At 34.7% G+C, this 23320-nt stretch overlaps 1 protein-coding gene and 1 long non-coding RNA gene across 2 annotated transcripts; one reads left to right on the top strand and one right to left on the bottom strand.

Moving 5' to 3' along the window:
• Positions 1 to 185: 185 nt before the first annotated feature.
• nek10 (NIMA-related kinase 10) lies at positions 186 to 21440 on the bottom strand. The gene is made up of 35 exons (XM_039688797.2): positions 21338 to 21440; positions 20570 to 20659; positions 20436 to 20493; positions 20180 to 20292; positions 20002 to 20100; positions 19830 to 19914; positions 18491 to 18532; positions 18331 to 18409; positions 18166 to 18233; positions 17767 to 17846; positions 17590 to 17676; positions 13627 to 13851; positions 11349 to 11488; positions 10660 to 10721; positions 10496 to 10570; positions 10111 to 10175; positions 9637 to 9739; positions 9370 to 9498; positions 9145 to 9282; positions 8417 to 8462; positions 7767 to 7888; positions 7596 to 7698; positions 6674 to 6749; positions 6341 to 6470; positions 6148 to 6218; positions 4844 to 5042; positions 4624 to 4729; positions 4176 to 4218; positions 3872 to 3903; positions 3647 to 3747; positions 3460 to 3570; positions 2413 to 2515; positions 2277 to 2329; positions 1477 to 1517; positions 186 to 697 (listed from the first exon to the last, which is right to left on the bottom strand). Exons 2-35 carry the CDS (start codon positions 20629 to 20631, stop codon positions 631 to 633), a joined length of 3114 nt encoding a protein of 1037 aa, XP_039544731.2. The 5' UTR covers positions 20632 to 20659; positions 21338 to 21440; the 3' UTR covers positions 186 to 630.
• On the top strand, positions 2043 to 3870 carry LOC120491160 (uncharacterized). The gene is made up of 2 exons (XR_005625204.2): positions 2043 to 2187; positions 2293 to 3870. It is a non-coding gene; the product is annotated as an uncharacterized LOC120491160 (long non-coding RNA).
• Positions 21441 to 23320: the final 1880 nt, after the last annotated feature.

Genomic DNA, 23320 nt, shown 5'->3' with positions numbered 1-23320 from the left:
GCATGTATATATTTAAGAATTATTTGCGCTTAAATTCTGTATATATATATATATATATATAAATACAAAATCTATATTATATAAATATTTTATATATGAATAACACATTTTCTTTAATATATACATGCATGTGTGTGTATTTATATATATATATACAAAATAATTATAAACAGCACACACAAATATATTATGTAAACTCAGACTTTTATTTTGGATTAATCGCAATTAATTTTTGCACAGCCCTAATATATATATAAATCTTCTGAATTTTGTTAAGTGTGCCTCTGTCTATTTTAACATGCCCTGAGTGTGAGTAATAAATTGCCTAGAATTCATTTAGTTAGGAAAAAATAAACTACAAATTTTAATATTTAAACTGTATCTTAATTCATATATATGTTTTGTCAACAACAAAATAACCAGTAAAAGTAGGGAAGATCACACACACTAAAGTGCACAGATTCAAATGAGGTAAATCATCTACTGTATGTGCGTGCATTGACTATTGCAATCTAACATCAGGTTAACACGTGTTCTTCAGATGCACACAATCAGCTCATGATTCATAATGTGATAACGGTCAGGTCATCTGTGCATGTGTGACGTTTGACCTGAGACGACAGCTGTCAATCACTGAAGTGCTGCGGATTTGAGTGTTTGAGAACGTTTCATTCCTGCTCCTGAATCCAGCTCGCTTCTGCAGTACACACACACACACAGAGAGAGAGAGAGAGAGAGATATTTTTTTGAGTATCTGTCCTTTATCAGAGTACTTTTCTTTTGGGAAACTTTTACTTTCCCTTCACTTCACTTCATTGCAAAGCATTATCATTACTTTATACTCCACTTAATTTCATAAAACACATCTTTCAGTGATGTCTGATTCACGAACGAGTCGATTCTTTCCAATTAACGTGTTGAATTGAACGATTCATTCAGTTGTAACTTGATCTTGAATGACCCGTCAAAATGCACTGCAATATCGCCATAGCTTGAATGGTGCAAAAAACGTGTTAAATACGCCAGATTTTAATATTGATTATTGTAAATGAAAATCATATTTAGGTCATGCCTATGAGTTATTTGTGAACTAAATCTGCTGTAAAAAAATATTTATTTAATTTAAAAAAAAAAAAAAAAAAAATCTCTTCTGCTCACCAAGACTGCATTTATTTGGAAAAAAAAAACTAAAACAATAATAATTATATAAAAGAAATATTACAATTGCATATAACTGTTTTCTATGTGAACATATTTTAAAATGTAATTTATTCCTGTGATCAAAGCTGAATTTTCAGCATCATTACTCCAGTCTTCAGTGTCACATGATCCTTCAGAAATCACTCTAATATGATGATTTGACCCTCAAGAAACATTTCTGATTATTATCAATGTTGTTTTTGTGGTAACTTTATTTGTGCAGAATTCTTTGGATTGATTAGTGCACTTCCATCACTGTAAATTGATCAAAATCACCTGTAATAGCCGTTCTCCTCCAGCACGTCCTCCACCATGCTCTGAAACACATGCAACTGACAACTTAATAACACACTACACATATTAAAGTCACAGCCTTTAAAACATGGAAATCATATCAGTTATGTTTCTATAATGACCATTAAGTGAATATGGGGTGGGAGAGGGGTGAATTTTAACTCATTTCTCTACTTTGGTTCGAGTTTAGTTTATTTTTGTATTCATAAATATATATTTTTATTTCTATAACCAAAATGTTTGCATGTTTTCTGTGGTATATTCACTTAATTAATAATCAACTGTTTCTGTGTCCTCAATATCACCTTACATTTTGTCTTTCCTTTAAAAGCCATGAAACCATGAAATAAAAATTGTTCATTTTATGGAATATTGCTGTGTTTATGATTCATGTGCCTCGTGATCTTTAATCAAAATAATTTCCCCTTCTCTTCTCTGATGACATGTTTATCGGCACGAGGGCGGAGCAACCTGTCACTCACATAAGACCACAACCATCCAATCAATTCCCCACAGACAAAATCAAGCCCCGCCCACATTTGTTCTTGTTCCAGAAGCCGTGTGACTCGGATACACGTCACATTCACAATAGGGAAACTTTCTTTTCATTCTGACTTTAACTAACAAAAGCCAGTTCTTTTATAACATCCTCCTCCAGTGACATCATTTTGGAGGGAAAACAACAGCACAAATGTCAGTAAGCATTTGATTTATCAAGAACATTCCATGCTGGTTAACAATAATAAAACAATTATTCATGCAAAGACATTTCTAAATCCTACCTGTATTTCCTCGTAGGTGAGCCCGTCTTGAAGACTGGAGTGACCGGATTCCCCTACAAAATAAATAAGACAAACTCAGTGGAGTTTGTAATGCTTTACAATCAAATCAAGGAGAGAATCTGAGTTCCACTTCCACGGTTTTCAGCAGTGGATGGGTCTGAACTGAGAGACTGGATCATGGACCACCACTCTCTGCTGGCTGATGACATCTCCACCAGCTCTTGACTGCCTTGAAGAACCTGAACGGGTTGAAATGAAAGGTCTGAAAAGCAGCTTTCAACTGAAACTACACTTTTTCTCAGTCGCTTTGGTACATTTCTCAGATCAGAAATGAAACTCTCAAAATGACCAAAAAAGCAGTTTCTCATTTCTTTGAACAAGTTGCAAATGATTATGTACAATTCTATACTGTTTCCTACATTATCAATCACTTATGTTGATCAAAATGTATTACAGTGGGTCTCTGTTGAATAGTCTCACCCCACAAAACATGTAGGCATTAGTTCATAGCATAAGTCTTTACATACAAAACAAGTTGAACAAGTCAAAATCAAGCATTTTTCTATACATTTCCATTAGACTTTTTTTCCCTAAATATGTCCTGTTCACATTTCTACGTTCGCCTTTTTTGTGCTATGCAGTGCTGTCTTTTCCTTTCTGTATCGCAATGACACGCTTTGTCTACAAATTACAGTACAAACAGCAAACGTGTAAATGTGAATTTCAGTCTCTTGCAATCAAACTCCCACACACACTAAGGTGTGTTTACTTTTGAGAGATGAAGTAAGGATGTTGAGCAAGAGATCCACAGTGTTTTGCTATTTGTACAAACTGTTCTGAGTAAATGCACTTGCTGTTTTACAAACGTCGAGGATGATTAAAGAAATGTACCAAAGCGACTGAGAAAAACTGTAATTCCATTGTAAATTCCATTGAAGTTTCCTATAACATCCACAAGAGGGAGATGTTGTATCTTTTTCCCCATTACAGTGATGTTCACTACAGTTTTATCTCAACGCCTCATTCATTAAGTGTGGTTCTGTACATCTTTTATAAAGGCAAAAATCAGCTAAATCTACACTTTATTCCAGTAACTCCCCTATTATTGTGCACTTTTGCTCTCGGAACAAACCACAACAATGTCAAGACAAGATAAACAAAAATGATGTTGTTGATGAAGTACCTTATTGAGCTCCACCTTCAAATTGTAGGGATCGCTTCCGTACGAGAACAGCGGCTTCTTAAAGCGTTCGATTGCTCGCTGCTTGAAGCTGTTTTGAGGAGCTGGTGGGAGCTGAAACAGAAAATATTACGGTAATAAAAGAGATGGAAACATTCTGGAAAATGCCTGGAAACAGACTCCAGATTACCTGAGTTATGAATATAATCTTGTGCAGAAGTTCAAGAAGCCTCTGATTGGGATCATCAATTTGTCGAACTTTTCTCTGAGATAAACAAATTCCTGCCGATCCTGTGGACATGGAAAAAACAAAAGCGACACAATTTTATATCTCTATTATTTCCAGATTTTCTGTGAGATGACAACACTGTTACTTTTACAATATATGTATTAAAGCAAAACTGAGATTTTGTACCTGGTCGTCCTTTTGACTTTTGACAATCCCCACTGCCAAACAAAAACAGCATTTACTTCAAATAGAAATCATTTCAACAACATTATAAATGTCAGAATTAGAAAAGCTTTTGAAAGATAGTATATCTATCAATCTATTTATCTATCCATCTACAGACATAGATAGAACGATAGATAGATAGATAGATAGATAGATAGATAGATAGATAGATAGATAGATAGATAGATAGATAGATAGATAGATAGATAGATAGATAGATAGATAGATAGATAGATAGATAGATAGATAGATAGATAGATCTCACCTGAGCAGTTCATCAGAACCCTTCACAATGCACTGCGACACATCTTCACATTTTAAATAAGAAAAGAGCACTGTGTTTTTAAATTGACCAAATGAAGTGTTTCTCTCTTACAATATATTTAGAGCATAAATGAGCATAAATTTCAACACATGAAGCTAACACACTGTTTGACACATATAATGCTGTTTTAGTCACAAGAATGGGTCAGAAACCTTTTGAATTGTCCAAGGTCGGGCATCACATTTCGCCACTACTGTAGTTTACATTTTGTGACGATACAAGCAATCGAGCAGTTGGGATTTGCTATAGATATGCTTTACTGTGGTAAAACTCGAAGTGACGACTATTTATGCCTATTTATATACTTTTGCATTGACACTGCACTAAGTATGTACTCGAGCAGAAACCAGTGCACTGATGTGTTCAGGTATTAGATGCAACCTGTCACCTTGACTTTGCTTTTGTTCTGCTCCACTTGCTGAAACAGATGTAGAAGTTTCAAAGCCCTGTGTTTGTGACTGATCTTGCCCATCCTCTTCTTTGAGGCCAACACTCTGAATCAAAAACAAATTACACAGAATATTCAGCCAGAATCGTTTCCAAAAGAGAAAAAACAGGGTTATGTATTATCGGATAAACAGAAATGTGCAGTAGTTCTCAGATCAAACCTGTTGCAGTGAGTTGCACATCCTGGTCCTGTTGCTCTCCAGGAAATACTTCTGCGCTCTCTTACGGTCTCGCTCCGCCCTTCTCTCCAGTGAATTATGGGATGCACAGAGACTGTCCACAAACTTCATCATTATATCAGAAATTCTGGAACTGACCTCGATGATGTCAGGACGCACATCTGCGTTTGGAGTCAAGCACCTGATCAAAAGCCAGCAAGAATGAGTCCTATAAGAGTGGAACATTCCTTGTCTGTGTGTGTGTGTGTGTGTATAGCCAAAAACGTTTGGGATCGTAAGATTTTTTTGTTTTTAAAAGAGGTCTCTTCTACTCACCAAGGCTGCAATCATTTGATTAAAAATACAAAAAAACATTAATATTGTGAAATATTATTACAAATTAAAATCACTGTTTTCTATTTTAATATATTTTAAACTGTAATTTATTCCTGTGATCAAAGCTGAATTTTCAGCATCATTACTCCAGTCTTCAGTGTCACATGAAATCATTCTATGATGATTTGATGCTCAAGAAATAATTTATGATTATTATCAGTGTTGAAAACAGTTATATTAGGGTGGAACATCTGAAAACTACAAACTAAATGGAAAATTAACAAAATTTTGTGTATTGTGAATTAAGTAGCTTTAATGCTTTCAGAAGCAGACTCGTTCAAACATACTTTATTTCCCATAATTCTCTGTGAAATACAGCTTTTGTTCAACCTTTACTCTTCATTTTGGTAGAAATAAATAAATATGAAATTTCCAACACCTTATTGTTATTCTGTATTAAATAAAATACAGTAATTTTGTACTATGTTTTTTTTATATATTAATATCTTCTTTTTTTAAGTGTACAACAAAAGAGTTATTTGATAAACGTTTTTTATTCATTAAAGAATCTTGGAAAAATTTATCATGGTTTCCACAAAAATATGGAGCAGCAAAAACTGTTTTCAACATTTATTATAATATAATAATTATTATTATTAACTGAGTAACAATAATAATTAAGGATCAAGTGACACTGAAGACTGGAGTAATGATGCTGAAAATTCAGCTTTGATCACAGGAATACATTACATTTGACAATATATTCACATAGAAAACAGCTATTTTAAACTGTAATATTATTTCACAATTTTAATGTTTTTACTCTATTTTGATAAAAAAAAATAGACTACTTAATTATGACGAGTGTTCAAGTCATATATATATATATATATATATATATATGACTTGAACACATGTAGTAATGAATGTTATCCAAGTCCAGAGTAAGAGGATCTGAAAGGGAATCATACCATTTAATCATGTCCGTCACTCTCTCAGAGACGGCTTTGTCTTCCACTGGATCATACACTGCTTCCACAATCTAAACACACGAAGAACATGGAGGAACATCAGTTCTGAACAACCTGACGGAAAGCTCTTTTGTCAGAATACTTTCACAATGCATTTCCGGATGGATTTCTTCACTATATGGTGAAACGACACCTTGGTAGCGAGGGAGAGCATGTTTGCGCTGTAGAACGGAGGCGTGAGAGTGACCATCTGATAGAGGACGCATCCCGCGGCCCAAACATCTGCTTTCTCACCGTACGGCTCGCTTTTCACGATCTCAGGACTAACACACACACACACACACACAAAACAGAAAGTATGCTTCACCTCAAACTCCAACAAATGTTCACCTGGTCATAGCAGGTATTTGAGAACTGTAAATAAAAGATTTATTTTTATATATATATATATATATATATATATAGTATATATATATATATATATATATATACTTTAGTTTCCAGACAAAATAATTCAGTACAGTACCAGCAGTAAAGTATTGTCCCGACCACTGACGTCAGTTTACTGTTCTCCTGTTTCTGTTTAGCAAGACCAAAGTCAGCTGGAAAATACATTAGATTGGTTATAATGTGTACAACTTGACTACACATAATACAAACACACTCCTTGTGTGTGTGGTGTGTGTGTGTGTATATATATAAAAAAAGTTTGGGATTGTAAGATTTTTTTTGTTTTTAAAAGAAGCCTCTTCTGCTCACTAAGGCTGCATTTATTTGATACAAAAAAAACAGTAATATAGTGAAATATTATGTTTTCTTTTTGAATATATTTTAAAATATACTTTATTCGTGTGATTAAAGCTGAATTTATCATCATTACTCCAGTCTTCAGTGTCACATGAAACATTCATGATTATCAATGTTGAAAACAGTTGTGTAAATAAAAAAATATTTTCTAACATTATGCACTATACTTTATTTGAATTGATCAAAAGTGACAGTTTATACATTTATAACGTTACAAAAGATTCTATTTCAAATAAATGCTGTTCTTTTGAATTTTCTATTAATCAAAGAATTCTTAAAAGAAATGTATACTGTTTAGCTGATAATATTCAGAAACGTTTCCTGAGCATCAGATCATCATATTAGAGTGATTTCTGAAGGATCATGTGACTCTGAAGACTCTGAAGATGGAAATTCAGCTTTGATCACAGGAAAAAATTACACTTTACTATATATTCAAAAGTAAAACATGATAATATTTCACTATATTACTGTTTTTACTGTATTTTGTATCAAATAAATGCAGCCTTGGTGAGCAGACGAGACTTCTTTTAAAAACATTTAAAAAATCTTACCGATCCCAAACTTTTGAACAGCAGTGTGTGTGTGTGTGTGTTTCCCCGTATAATGCTCTGTACAGGTAAAAGATCAAATCAACTCACTTATAGTGACTTTATCTCTCTCTCCCAGCATGATGTTGTTGGGTGTAAGATCTCGGTGGATGATCCGTTTCTCCTTGTGTAAGTATCTCAAAGCCAGACAGATCTATGAAAGTTTCAGTATGAACATAATTGATCATTTTTATTTCATATTTCCTCAGAGTTCCTCATCACCTGTATGAAAATGTTCCAGACTCTCTCCTCGGTGAACGTCTGCCGTTTCTCTTTGAGAGAGCTGAAATGTTCAGCCAACGGAGCTCCTTCTATCAGCTCCATCACGATGTACAGTTTGTCAGCTGAGACCAGGACAAAAACAGTAAATTATATTCATAAATTAGTGCTGGTCAATGATTAATCGCATCCAAAATACAAGTTTGTGTTTATATCATACATGTGTGTGTACTGCGTATAATTATTTTGTACAGTTTATATAAATACACACACATGCATGTAAGAAATATGTGCATGTACTGTATATGTTGTATACATAATTAATATTATATATAAATATTAACATTTTATTTATAAACAACACGTTTTTCTTAAATATATACATGCATGTGTGAGTGTATTTATATATATATGTACAAAATAATTATACGCAGTACACACACATGTATTATGTAAACACAAACTTTTATTTTGGATGCGATTAATCGTTGTCCAGCACTAAAATAATTTTATATATTCTGTATAATACACATATGCTTAGTTTGCGGACCAAAAGTCTGAGACGCAGAATTTTGGACCCTGTAGTACAAATAAAAATCATTACATGCATATCATAAGTATAATACAATTTGTATATACTAAATGTCACATACCTTCTAAAAATGTTTTGAAGTATTTTACAATGTTTGGATGACACATCTGAAACAGATTAAGAATGACAAATGACAGCTTTCCATTTCCTGTGAGAATAGCAGGATCATATTTCACTCTAATGTCAAAAGATAAATACAAGAAGTTGTATTTTTCCTAATGAAATTTCTTTTAATTGGGTCATTATTTACATTACATTTACATAAAAATGCTATAATCCAAATCATCCTTTAATAAACACAATTTTAATTAAGTTGAGAATGCTTAATTGTCATGAAAACACTTTTACAGAGCAAGCTAATTTTAATGACTTAAAAATGAAGTTTATTTTACTTTTATGCTAATTTGTTTAGGGTTTTTTTTTGGAAAGTTCCAGTTCTTTTCTATATCAGTGTCAGTGTTTCTGAACTTCCCTCATTTGAATAATTCATGCGCAGAATAAAGGGGGCGGGGCCTGGTTGAGTTAGTTAGTAGTGTGTTAAACTGGCGGTTATGGAGAGGGGCGGGACATTTCCCAAACACACCCAAAGCACTCATCCAATCACAACACACTGCTCCAGCCAACCAATCAGAGCACAGTGTGCTTTTCAGAAGGAGGGGCTTCATAGAGACAGGAACTAAACAGAGCGTTACTGACAGACTGGGAAGAGAGGAGCCGCAACAATGGAGGATATGGAGAAAATAAACAACATTAAAGCAGGAAAACCTGTTCTGAGAATGCATTATTCACCTGTTCTTTAATGATGGTCAGCTCAGACACGATCTTATCAACGCTGCTGTCTCTGGATCGATTGTCCTTGCCGAAGGCCGGATTGTGAAAGTTGACCTCCTTCAGTGCCAAAACGTTCTGTCCGCTCTGCTTACGGACCTTTGTGTGGGAGCAAAAACCCCCGTGAATGGCTCAATTTAACTATTAACTAACAGAGTACAAATAAACAGCACAGATCACCTTCACCTTAAAGACGCTTCCAAAGGCACCGCTGCCCAGATGGTCCAAAACCGCATAACCATTGATCACTCTCAAAGGAGGTCGGTTCTGGTTCACCGTCTCTATGCTTTCCCTGAGAACATCTAACTCCTCCCCCTACACAAACACAGTCATAAACATGTCAGACAGAACATATAAGAGAGTTTGGACTATTTTAGCACAAATGTTTCCATTTATTTCACAGCTTTAGAGAAGCATATGTGTCAGTGTAATTCACCATCTTCAGTCTCTTACCGTTAAGAGTGTGATTTTCTCCTGCAGTGGTTCATACGCAGTAATGTCTCTCACATAGTGCCCAACATCGATAAACATCTCAAACAACTCTGGAGAAAACAGTCTGGAACAAACAAACAGCATTTCATTTAGAAAAAAAAAGAGAAAAAACATTTAGAATAAAATCTCAAAATAAATAAATAAATGAAGAGTTCAGATGCAAAAGTGCCATTTGAAATTTTCTTCTAGAATGATCATTTTTATCAAGCTTGTATATTTAAGTTCAGTGATTTCACTTAAATGGCAATGATAATTACCTATTAATTGTTATTTAAGTGAAATTACTGAACTATACAAGTTTGACAAAAATCATCATTAAAGAAGAAAATTTCAAATGGCATTTGGAGGCGTTTGCATCTAAACTCTTCAAATAAACAAAGCACCTCTTGTAGCTAAAAGTTTGTCAATTTAAATACATTTCTACAAATAAAATACCTTTTAAAGTGATGTCTATTGCGTTCCATACTAAAAAGGAATCGTAAGGCCCTGAAAGCATAACACTTCAGAAAATAAGGAGCAACATTATTATCTGCACTTCAGGCGTACATATGGGAAAAGAGGAGGACATTTTAAGTAGCGAATGTAACGCTGCAATTAAAAGATGCTTTAAGGACATAAGAACCATAATCCATCTTTACATACTGTATTGTACATTCATAAAAAACTAAAGTGAGCAGTTTCTGCAGCCTTTATATTTATATATATATTATATATACATTTATTATTACTATTAAGCATAATAGTGATAATATATCTTCCTTAATATAGCAATAAAGTATATTTCATATGAAATGTGAGTTTGTTTATTAGACTGACATACCTGTAGAGATTTTGCTAGAGGATCTTTAAAGCTTTGTGGCAAAATCAATTTGCCAATTATGTACACACCGTTCTCCTAAAACAGAATGGATGCATGTACAGTATATAAATATGAGATAAGAATAAAGAATAAAGATAAAAATAAGAGAAAGACGAGTGGACTACCTGAACCACGTTATTTGCTGTCGTATCATCCAAAACAAGCTCGGTGATTGCTGCACAGCATGCTGGGAACAGAAGTCAGTGCTTTCGTTAATTGTTAAACTTTAAGAAAATGCCGAATGTACTAACACTTTACATTAGTTGAGAGAGCAATTCATTTCATTTTATTTGTTATAGTATTTTGTTATGAAATCAAACCTGACAATTCTTCATTTTTTTATGGTAAAACTTTGCTCAGCTCCATGCATGCGCTTGTCATTGCAAGATGCATTACATCTGAATATGTTCGACATGTTGTCTACATGATGTTTAATCATTTGCTGCATGTATTTTAGGGTGTCATATATTTTATACCTTCTTATATAGTCTAAGATTTATGGAAGTTTGTTTCAGCCATGGAATAAAAATTTTTTAAAAGGGTAATTGTGACTTTTTAATCTCACAATTCTGACCTTTTTTTGTGAGTTTACATCTAATTCTTGCATTTCCCCCCCAAGATTTGAGATATAAACTCACAATTGCAAGTTATAAAGAGCTGATAATTGTGAATTAAAAAGTCACAATCACCTTTTTAATTTTTTTATTCCGTGGCAGAAACAAGCTTCCATAAAGATCTATTAAGGCCTGTATATTATTTAATTTTATCGCATGACCAAAATAATTCACGTGTGTGTTTTCCAGTGCATCCTCACCCGCCTGCAGATTGATGGTGTTCTCCGCGGTCTCTCGAGGGCTCACCTGCGCTGACACATGATGCCTGTGAATCCTTCCCGACGCATTGGCGCTGGACAGTGTGTCAATGGTGGAGCGATCAGACACATACACTCGTTCTCTGAAAAAAAAAAAAGTTTTGCATATATAAAAAGTTAAAAAGTAATGGTTGGTAATTTGTGGTTATAAAAAAAAAACTCACCAACCCCACAGTCGTCATGAAGGACAAAATTAGCTATATAGACCAAAACTACTTTTAGCACCAGGCTGTAAACATGCCTTTTTCTGCTGTAAAGTTGGGTATATTACTGTAACATGCAGGTCTCTGGGATTGACTGTCTTTTGCAGCCTGTCTCTTAAACTGCAGTTTAAAGGTGCCATATACAATAATTGAGGTAACAATATACGAAAAATGAGCTACACGCATCAAAAGAATGAGAAGAAATAAGTGCAAAGATGTCATTAAAAAACTGACAAGTTATAGTGCTGCCGAGATATTAACCTGAATTAGCATGCTAAATTACTAGCCCCGGCCCGGCAGGTATCGTAATACCAGTTCCGGCCATGGGAGGCGGTATGCGGACGGGCAACGTTAGCACCAGCCAAACTGCAATACGCGAGTGAGTCGCGCTCGCGCCGGCTTGTGTGTGTGTGTGTATGTGTACTTGAACCTGATGTCAGTCGTGTGGAAATACAGCCCACTACTACATTTCAGTTCAGGGAAGAGTTCAAAAAATGATTGGTCGACATTATGCATGAGGAATACATTTTGGTAAGTTGTAGCATACTGTATCTTTCAACAGAGTTCATGTTCTTTTTCCAGCTAGTAGAGACGATCGGTTCACGTGCGCTAGGGATCTGTAGTGTAACATGTACAAGCGCCAAAACGGTATTTATTCTTTGAATTGCGTAATATAATTGACAGAATCTGAGAGCTTAACTAACCTGCTTGCTAAGTGTCAATTGCGTGTGTCTCACGGTGAATTCACGGCGCTAGCTTGATCAACATCAGCGAATGCTGTCTGTCAAATTAATTCACTAACAATAAAAGTGTAATATGAACAAAACGAATACCATAAACTTCAAATAATTGCCCAAGCTTTTATTTTCCCATACCGTCGAAATGCACCAGCTTGTTTTTGAGATCTATGAGGCGGTCTTCATCATTTAGTGTTGAGATCCATAGTGTTTAGTTTAGTTCACTCTAGTGTTTAGTTCATTGAGTCTCTGATCTCTAAAAATCTCCAAATGTTCCACGTGAAACTGCGGTCTTCCAACCTTTTACTATCATGTCAAATGATTTGAATAACATGCGCGATGGTAGGAGCACAAGTCATTTTCTGGAGGTATACTGCCCCCATCTGTTATGGAATATGGAGTAGGATTTGATTTATTATGGTAGATGGCACCTTTAAAGGAGAACTCCGACGAACAATGAACCTTTGATCTAATAAAACATCGGTACCTAGTCAATCGTTCTCTGGGTTTTGTTTTCATGATAATCGAATGTAAAGAGTTTTATCTCTAAAAACTGTTTAGCGTATAATGCTAGTAATGGGGGGGAATTGACTAAGTAAAAAGAAATCGCTAGTTTATACCACTAACAAGGCTCAAAATAGCCGCACACTAACACAGTAACATAATGAGGCTCCATACATGCAAAACGCAGCATTGAGAACTTTGTAAGTGTACAGACCGTTTAATAAGAAGATACTTTATAAAGACAGTTCACTTCGCGTATACAGACAGGAGCCATCTTAAAAAATAGTCTTGATAAGTCGATCCCCGAACGCCGTTCATACAGTTCAGAAGTTTGTTGAACTTCATACAGTTCAGATCACTCAGCACGACGTTCGTGGTTTGACTTATCAAGACTATTTTTTAAGATGGCTCTGTACACTTACAAAGTTCTCAATGCTTCGTTTTGCATGTATGGAGCCTCATTATGTTACTGTGTTAGTGTGGGGCTATTTTGAGCCTTGTTAGTGGTATAAACTAGCGATTTCTTTTTACTTAGTCAATGCCCCCATTACTAGCATTATACGCTAAACAGTTTTTAGAGATAAAACTCTTTACATTCGATTATCATGAAAACAAAACCCAGAGAACGATTGACTAGGTACCGATGTTTTATTAGATCAAAGGTTCATTGTTCGCCGGAGTTCTCCTTTAAGTCACTTCCATATGGGTTTCAAGAGAGAGACAGGAAGGTTGCCGCTTGAGCTCAACCAAACGTGTCCCGACTGCATTGAGACCCACCCGTGTAAGATGCGCAGGAGTTGTTGCACGCCGCCCCACGCCCGGATCTCAGCGCTGGTGTCGGGATCCTGGCACAGCTGCACGAGCACCCAGACTGAGCTCCTCAACAGCTTCACGTGCTCCGAGTGCAGGAGACTGAGCAGTACCGGCACCCCGTCACACTGCCGGACCTGATCCCTGATGCACTGCACAGAGCAAAGCAACCTCAGCAGCTCCGCACTCAACCTGAGGGGATTATACACACATGGAGAAACACACCATGAGAAAGGAATTAAAGGCCCACTGAAAGTCACATTCACTTTCACAGGGTGGCTACAGGTATAAACAATTTTAATTTCAGACTTTTTAAGACTTTTTAATACCACTTCTAAATTAAAATTCAGACCAAACTTACGATGTAAATATAAATTAAAACTTAAAAATATAAAAATAAATTAAAAATAAATTAAAAATTGAAAATATACAGTAATATTTCCAAGTAAACACACTGTCTGTTCAAAAATATGGTGAAATGACAATAACCAATTGTCAATTGCGTACGTGCGGCCGCCTGTGGTGGAGTACAGTGGAGTGAAAAGATATATAGAGGGCATTTTTATAAATGTCTTAAGCCTTGTATGTTTTAAATAATAAAGTAGGCTATATTAATAAAGGGTTAGATTTAATTAACTAATAAAGGCATAGAACCAGTTTATTTATAGTGTACTGATAATAGTTTCATATAATTGGTTTGTTAATTAAACTAATTAATAAATTAAAATTAATTTGCTATATTTCAGATCAATATATTTATTTTCCTTAATTTTAATTAACCCTAACTTTATTCTCATCATTATAAATAATTGTAATTTCCGTATAAAATAATACAACAAACACTTAAAAATAAACAGATTAGTGCCCTGTTTTGAGGACAAGAAATGAAAACCAATGCGATATGATGAGGCGTAAAAAAAAAAAATTGTTTGTTTCCGGTTTCCGACCGACCCTGTCAATTTATGTGCGACCCAAAATTATTTTATGAGCTTGGGGAAGAAATAACAAAAATTAAATAAATACACAAATAAAAAAATTTGAGGCGAACTATAAATTTACGTTTTTGTGCAGCTCCGTCTTTTTATAGCACGCGATGCAAGATGCATCTTGTCCTCCAGCAATCTATTAACAAACGAGGCAGATTTCGTTCGTCAAACTGAACTATATTACATACTATACAAGTCTTTTTTTTTTTTGTAATTTAGGATATTTTTATTCATATTCGCACACATACAAATACATGCATTCATAGGCATGTACACACCACATACTAATACCTCCATCCGCCTAGTTTTATTAAAAATCATCCCAAAAATTCCAATCATGATCCCAATCCCATCTTCTGCTGTCTCACTTCTTTCGCCATGTATTTGTTCGTTTCTTTCATTATTTTATGCAATCCAAAACACTCTAACCTGTCGCGGTTCGTATCTCTAGAGCCCGTCTAACTTGTCCGCTTTTCCGGGACAAATGGATTTTTGAAGGACAAGTAAAAGAGAATTTTACTCGCCCCAACGGACAAGTAGCCTGATTAGAACATCAATAACAAACAAAAAAATAACTAGGGAATCACTAAACCGAGAGAATGATTCTGATTTTATTACATTTATTGCGAGTTGCGATCGATTGTGGATAATAAATGTAGCAGGCAGCAGCTACTGTATTACTGATGGTAAATTTGTGCTGTTGACGCTCGCGCAGAGAAATCTACACACATGAGTGGAGCACACACACACACACACACACACACAGTTAACAACATACTCTGCCTATAAAAAATCTAAATGTGGAGTTTTTATATTTTAACATATGTTAAGCACTAAGCAGCCTCAATTATTTTTCCTGAATACCATCACGATTGAAAAAGTGACATTGATTTCCTACAACAGTTCAATAAACAGTTAAGATTAAGTCACTTACTGTTTATAAGCAATATTGGGTGTTTTTGTTCCATTTCAGCAGCGAAAATAGTTCCAAAGAAAAGTCACAGCAGAACAACGACGCATCTCACAGGAACTCATCCTGTTTTCATTACTGAATGATTCAGCATTTTGAACGAATCGGTTGAGTCAAAGATTCAATGACCCATTCATAAACATCAACATCTGTCTCAATTCTTGAATGAATCAACCGTTTGAACGAATCGTTTGAATTAACGAATCAATAACTCACTCATTAATACGGCCGCCTGCCGCCACCTATTGGCAGTTTAGTGTTATGTTTATAAGTAGCCTAGTATAATTCTTTCCAATATTTCTTATTTGCACATTTAAATCAATTTCATAACATTATTTTATGAAATTGTAATTTTTCATTGTAAATGATTTAATTTGATCAGCCCTACCTAGGGTAACAGTATGCTTCATCTTTCATTTTAATTCCTAAATTTGATCAATAAATTCAATTATTTAGAATAATAAGACACTATAGGGCATTTAATAATATTGGTGGAGGAGATGCCCTTAAAGGTGCAGATATTACAATATGCCTTTTTAAATATCAAAGCTGATTGAACACTGATGAGAATATTGCTTCAGAATAAAAAATAAATAAATTTAAAAAATCCGGACAAGCAACTTTTTACTCAGACAAGTGATTGACAGATTTACTTACTTGTCTGGAGGACAAGCACGTGAAAAGGCTTGAGGGGATAGTTCACTTTGATATTTTTAGTTTTGACCAAAAAATATCAAAATTGAAAATACTGCAGAAACAAAAACACCTACATCTATCCCTTGAGGTAAGCTAAAACATATCAAAAATAATTTTGTGAACTATCCCTTGAATTTCCTACCCATCCCTTGCTGCCACTGAAAAAAAAAAAAAAAAAAAAATTCCCTACCGACCCATGACCTCAACTGACAACCAACCGGAACCAAACTTTTTTTTTTTAGGCCTGAATGTCCGAAAGATGGAACTCTGTAACGGCCACCTAGTGTTCAGTAGTGTTCATGACATGTTGATATGCCTTTAACAACATAGATTGTTTCAAAGCAGCTTTACAGTGATAATAGGAAATTAAAGCAACAGGGATTGTTTTGGCTTTACAGCAGCTCTAGAATAAAGTTATTGTCCAGCTAAAGTTTTGATTGATTCACTTCCGTTGCAATGTTGAGAAACGCACAGATTTAAGAAATTCACATAGGCTAAATCTCTCTCTCTCTCTCTTTCTCTAATAACTACATTAGTCTGCACATCAATGGCTCAAGCCTTTATTACCATCTTTAAGTATATGACGTTTTGGAATCAGCAACAGAGGTGTGGGATGGATGACGTGCGACACACAAGAGCGTTTTAAAGGACAAAAACCTGACCAATGTCTTGAAAAAAAAATATGAACGATGAATTAAGGTGTGGTAACCATAGTATAAGTCGATCAAATGTTTATTGAATTATTAGAAATTATTATCAAATATTTTTGTGGAAACTGTAATACTTTTTTTAATTCTTTGATGAATAGAAAATTCAAATGAACAGCGTTTATTTAAAATGTAAATATTTTGTAATATAATGTCTTAATAGTCACTTTCGATCAGTTGAATGCATTTTGCTGGAAAAAAAAATTATTTAGAAAAAAAATTAATACATGCAATTTGGATGGATTACGATTCTACTAGGAACTAATAGAATTTTATGACATCTTGTAAATGCAACTTCTGAGTTTCCATTTCTCATAAGTACGCTTAAAATAACATCAAAGTTACAGCTGCATGGATTTCCAATAACAATTTTTGCAAATCCAAAGATTAAACTGTGGTTTAAAATCAAATCAATCAGTTGCAAGAAGTAATGTGCAAATAGCAATAATTACATAAAAGCATCAACAGTCACAAATTAAATGCAGGAATCCTCAAGCAATCAAAACAGCAAACAAAATACATCAGCAGCACACACAGACAAACACAAGTTGTCAAACGAGCCTCTACTTACCTTTTCGATAACATGTCATATTCTTGTAATACAACTAGTATATGCTCCACAACAGACAGCTCTCCGATCTTCTCTTTGCATTCTTGACTAAATGAGAAGTGGGATTATTGGTTATAATAAATAAATAATAATCTCATTGTGCTGATGTAATTTTCACTCCTAATAATATACAAGTACCTTTCAGCAAGTGAGGTGAGAGCCAGGAGAGCTCCTAATACTACACTACTGTCCCGCGTAGAGAGCAGCTTCACGAAGGTCTGTGCAAAAAAAGAAAAGAAAAAGGGGGACAATAACCTAAGTTTTATCATTATTACATTTCAGAAAGTTGTTATGCAGATTATGAACCAGAATTGGATGTCAGCAATACAGGCATTTAATGAGTGAAGGGAAAGAGCAACAGGTCATCAGCATAACAATGAGATAATATGACTAAGAGTGCAACACATAAATATTGAAAAGAAGAGGTCCTAGAACAGAGCCTTGAGGGACACCTTGAGAGATTTGAAGTTAGGAAGATAGGATGTAAACAGAGAAAGAGCACTACGCGTGATGCCTATATATCTGAGAGACACATACCTTATGTGCACCACAATGAATAATCCACTGTCTTTGTTCCTCAACAGAAGACAACTTCTGAAACATATCTGCAGAGCAAATGATGTGGGAAACAAGCTTAGCATGCAGATCATTATTCTTGCGGCTCGTTTCCAAGCTGTACATACTGTAGCATGTCTGTCTCACATGTCATTGCAACCAGCTGCTCAATTTCCAGTGTCTGTTCTCTGCATTCTAGATACACAGTGGCAACCGACTCCATGTGCTGAAAAACATCCAACGAGAGACAATCAGTTTCCACATTCTGCTGTGTATTTCTGCATTTGAACAGAGTGAAAGTCTGTACCTTAGCGAGCTGCGCAGCACCTTGCAGTTCAAAGAAGACTTTCTATAGGAGGAAACAGAAATATATACAGCAAAGAGCAAATTAAAGAACAACATGTTTTTATTTTGAAATTACAAATTGCACCCAGGTGTAAATAGCACTGGCTATATTATAAGTCTCACAGTCTATATATAATATAAATGTATAAAATGTATAAAATAAAATAATAATAGGGTCATTCCATGTCAAACTTCCCCAGCTAAACTTTTTTATTTTTTTGAAGAAAGACAAACATAACTAAAGATGAAAGCCAAAATATTAATTTTCATGGATGAATATTTACTAAGGAATCCACTATTTTGTAGAGGGAGATCAAAATGACAATTTTCATCAGAGGTTGGAAGCCAAATTACATGAAAATGCCCTATTATGCCTTTTTACAATGTCTTGGTTTATTTTTATTCATTTTTTTTTTTTTTGGGGGGGGGGGGTATTATAATATGCTTTCATTTCCAAAAAATGCATTATTCTTTACATATTTTTGGTTAGCTGGCTCAGTGTGTTGTGATTGGCACAGGCTCTAGTACTCAGATGTAAATATTAAGGATGCAATAAATTTTTAACCAATTAAAACCTGATTCAGACTTAAGAATGTTAACAAACAAGAGGATCTTATACTTATACTTATCAGATCTTTTTTTAGAAACTAATATATACCATTTAATCATGAGACTTGTCTGAATACTAATTCCAGAGATATTGGGATCTCAAAATTGCCTTAAAAGTAAATTGTTAAATTAAAAATATTTTTCTTTTTTTTTTGGTCATTCAGATAATACTTTTTTGGTTCAAAGAGCTGAAGAACAAATAATGTGTCTATTTTTTTTTTCTATCAAAACTATTGCATTGAACATACCTGTCTGAGTGCCATAGATATTGTTTTTCCACACAAAAATATATCTCAATATAATTTTAGCATCTGGTTATTAACAAAATTTTCTTTTAATATCTTTATTTTCAAGGCCCTATATGGTTCAATTCCATAGATATGGGTATCTCAATGTTGGTCCATTTTGAAATTGTTGAATTTTAAACATTTTCAATGGTAAAAAAAACAGAATGTGAGTCACACTTTGCACACAGCTGATGCTTATTAAATTTGAAGGGGAATGTCAAAAGAATAAGTAATATATTTAAATATAATGTTGAAACTAGAAATATATCTTGTCTCCCACCATAAACAATTGCAAAGAAAAAAAAAATCTAAATAAAAAAATGTAGCCATTCAGAGACCTCTGGTTGAGTTGACACGGAATGACTCGAATACATATTTATATTAAACAAAAATTTTAGATCTCACCTGGTGAAGAGGATCCCTGATCAACAATCTCAAACAGTTCAGAACTCTTAAAACACTGTCTGAGGACGACTTTTCCAGCCAGTTGCTGAAAACAAATAAGACTAGTCTATAATCCATAACCACACTAGCTGGTATACATTCGCAGCATCATACCAGACCAATGAATACAGACCTACAACCGAGTCTGTTATTGATCAAAGCAGTGAAGATGTCCAGGAACAGTGTGTGATGTGGATGGTCGCTAAAACATCTCTGCTTTCTGTAAATCACACTGGTGAAGACATGAAAATTGGTTACAAAATGCAACTGAATAAGAGCAAAATGGCCAATTAACATGGGAAACTGTGAACCTAAAGTTATCCAGCTCAGATGCTTCATTGTTTGTGCCGTTTTTCCGGTGGTCAGGAACATTAGAGGAGTTCTGAGAGGACTTCCTTCCCTTGGATTGACTCAAAGATGAAACCTGAGATGGGGAGCAGAGATGATACTGAGAAACTAAACTCACATCAATTCAGAATTTAACTGAGAATCAAATTGCAATTACATTCTGATTTTCATTGGCAAATAGTTGGACATTGATTCTCTAGGTAAAAATTTAAATGTTACCTGTTTGTAAATTGGAGCTGTGATCAATGATAAAAGTCTCTTGAGATCAAGAAGCTCCCTAAAAATATTTTTAAAAGACATTTATAAATCAGCAGAAAAACTAAATTATAGTAAAAGTTTTGGTGATGGCTTACTTGTCTTTAGGATTTGGATGTGATCTGTTTGGTCCTCTAGACTTTCTGTCTTGGAGAGGCATGTTGGCACAATCTTGATAACTCTCATGTCTGCAGCCCATAGGAAAGTATGAGAAATACTACAGTAACATTTTTTAAAGGCCATTTTAAGTGTCCTCTAGCAAACTTCAAATCAATTAAATACATTAAATATACATTTTTGTGTTCCCATTTGTTCAAATAGCAAAAGAAACTCCACAATAGTGTTTATAGCTCTCAAAAAGAGTAAAAAAAAAAAAAATAGAGATTTAGTCTAAAGCTTTTTACAGTCTATGGTGTAAAAAGGCAGTCAGAGAGAAAGAAGTCAATTTTACCGTCACTACCACAGCAGCATTAACAATTTTTTGGTAATTTGATACAAATGTAATATAATATTAAGTATAGTGTAATTAATTCACTTAAAAAAAACCTATAAAAAAAACTTTGCAGGATTTGCGATACTGATGACCGTTAAAACGCGTCATCAGTCTGACGTTTTCAAACACAATTTCTGTCGCTCGCTTTTATCATTTCAAAGACATAAAACTTCTAAGCTATTTTAAAAGTATATTCAACTTGAAAAGGGTCCATATGCTATCTTTATTCAAAATAAATTCCAGTTGCGTTTGTAATTTATCGAAAGCCTAAACATTCAGACATTAGGCCCAGATAAAGTGTGACTCAGGTGTCAAAAGTGACTGACTGAACGAAATTTAACGGTTTTATATCATACTGGATGTATTTTCTCACCTGTGTGGATCAGGAATATTAACGTTAGTTTAATCGCATAGCTGAAGGTCGTCATATATTTCTCTAAGTATGTAGACAACACACAGAAGCTCGAATCAGGAATGTGAAGACACACACAGCAACCAATGAGACGACGCGATGTTGAGGCGTTCGCGGTTACCAAGGTTACTGCTCAAACACACGCGCAAGGAGGATAAGCTCGAGTTTCGCTTTTTCCACGGATCTTTCTGGGACATTATCACACAACAAACAAAAGTCACAACATGCGTTGCAATAAAATGGCATTGGTTAGATAAAATAACGCACAGTAAGCAGTTCAACTCAGTGCATCACTTGTGCACCTAAAGAAAAATACAGAAATTCACACATTATTTAGTGCATTTAATCATGACGTTTAAAGTGTTTGTCAGTATTTCACAGTAGTCTAACAAAATACCTTATTTTAAATAAGTAAAAACAATAAATACATTCAAGAAGTTTTCTGCAAGAGGATATTGAGGTGAAGAACGCTTTCAAAAGCTGTTAAAAACCTGCAAATAAAAATAAAATTTAACATTAATTACAAAGTTCCCCTGCATCTCATTTGGCAAGTGATAGAACAGATGTTATGAGGATGCTCTAATATGTTTGATTGTATTTATTTATTTAAGCTCTAAAATCATTGATTATTTTCAAATGCAAGATCTTTGGTGTCCCTTCTGTTCTGTAAGTTCGAGTGGGTGTATTTTCCATCAGATATGATTATGTGATGCACCTCTAATATGTTTGTTTCCAACTTTGCAGACATGAGTTAACAAGATCTGCAACTTTATTTTAAAGGTGTAAAAGGTCTCAAACCAATCTATTTCTATCTTTAACATCTTACCAGTCATGCCGCCTAGCCTTTACACAGACCAAAGCGTTTAGAAGGGTGTCAGTTTAGCAGGGTGCACCCTTGCCTCATTAAGTATACATTCTATGAATATGCAAATGAGCCCCGCCTCCACTCACTCATTTTTGAGATCCACTCGTTGACGATCACACGTTGATCTGATTAGTTACAAGGTCGTTTGTGACGTCAACACCAGCGATTTCAAACCTGAGACTGTCATCTTTGGCTGCAGTTTTAAGCAGAAAATACTTATGAATCGACTTATGAATTTACAAGATTTGTCTTAAAGCATATTAAATACATCACATAGACGTAAAAACAAACTGGATTTTCACCGATTAGGCACTAAGACCCGAAAACAGGCAGACGCCAACTGCAAACTAGAACACTGCGAATATCACATTCATTAGAAGTCATTAGAAGTCTCGCAGAAGTCTATCAAACGGTATTTTAGACATATGACATGAGGAAAATAAACTATTGGCTCGGCTGGCTACTAGATAATGTGGTAACCAGTAGAAACCAATGATTGCATGATCTCGCGATTCCACAAAATACCCTTTAAACTTTATACCAGGTCCTAAAGTAAAACTTCAGTTTCAATTTCAGTGCTCAATATAGTCACCATAACATCTTGAAACTTGTGACGATGAATATCTGTATTCTGACTGTTAACGTTTGTTTTGGTCTTCAGGGCATGGCTGACCTCCGCTCGCTCTCCCGCGCGTTTGAATTTGAATGGGCTATATGCACGCATAAATTCCGCATTTGACGTAAGGATGCTCGTCCATTTCCGGTTGTGTAGATTAAAGCGGAGGAAAACCGAGGAAAACGGGATTATGTCAGAGTCTTCAATATTTACTGTCCTCCCGTCTTTGAAACGAAACGTACATACGTTTAGATGTAATTTTATATATAGTTATGTTTATTTAATATAATTTTAAAAAGAAGCATAAACACAACGAGGGGTGTCTGTTTTATCTGTTTTTGTGACTAACGTTTCATTAGTATAACCATGGAGTATAAAATTCAATATAAATTCTCGGTATTGCATTGGACTCTATGATCGGCGGAAGTTATCGAGCATCCTTAATCCTTCACCGGAAATACCG

Source organism: Pimephales promelas, chromosome 12, assembly GCF_988280905.1.
Source record: "Pimephales promelas chromosome 12, fPimPro1.hap1.1, whole genome shotgun sequence".
Classification (NCBI taxonomy): domain Eukaryota; kingdom Metazoa; phylum Chordata; class Actinopteri; order Cypriniformes; family Leuciscidae; genus Pimephales; species Pimephales promelas.
Note: the sequence above shows the minus strand (reverse complement) of the source record. Positions and strands in the feature narration are given on the sequence as shown.

Coding starts and splice junctions, on each gene's coding strand:
- nek10 (XM_039688797.2), bottom strand. CDS start 20,631: ATGCCTCTCCAAGACAGAAAGTCTAGAGGACCAAACAGATCACATCCA. Junction 11,489..13,626: donor CTCCTGCGCATCTTACACGG/GTGGGTCTCAAT, acceptor TTTTTTTTTCAG/AGAACGAGTGTATGTGTCTG. Junction 7,699..7,766: donor TCTGGAACATTTTCATACAG/GTGATGAGGAAC, acceptor AAACTTTCATAG/ATCTGTCTGGCTTTGAGATA.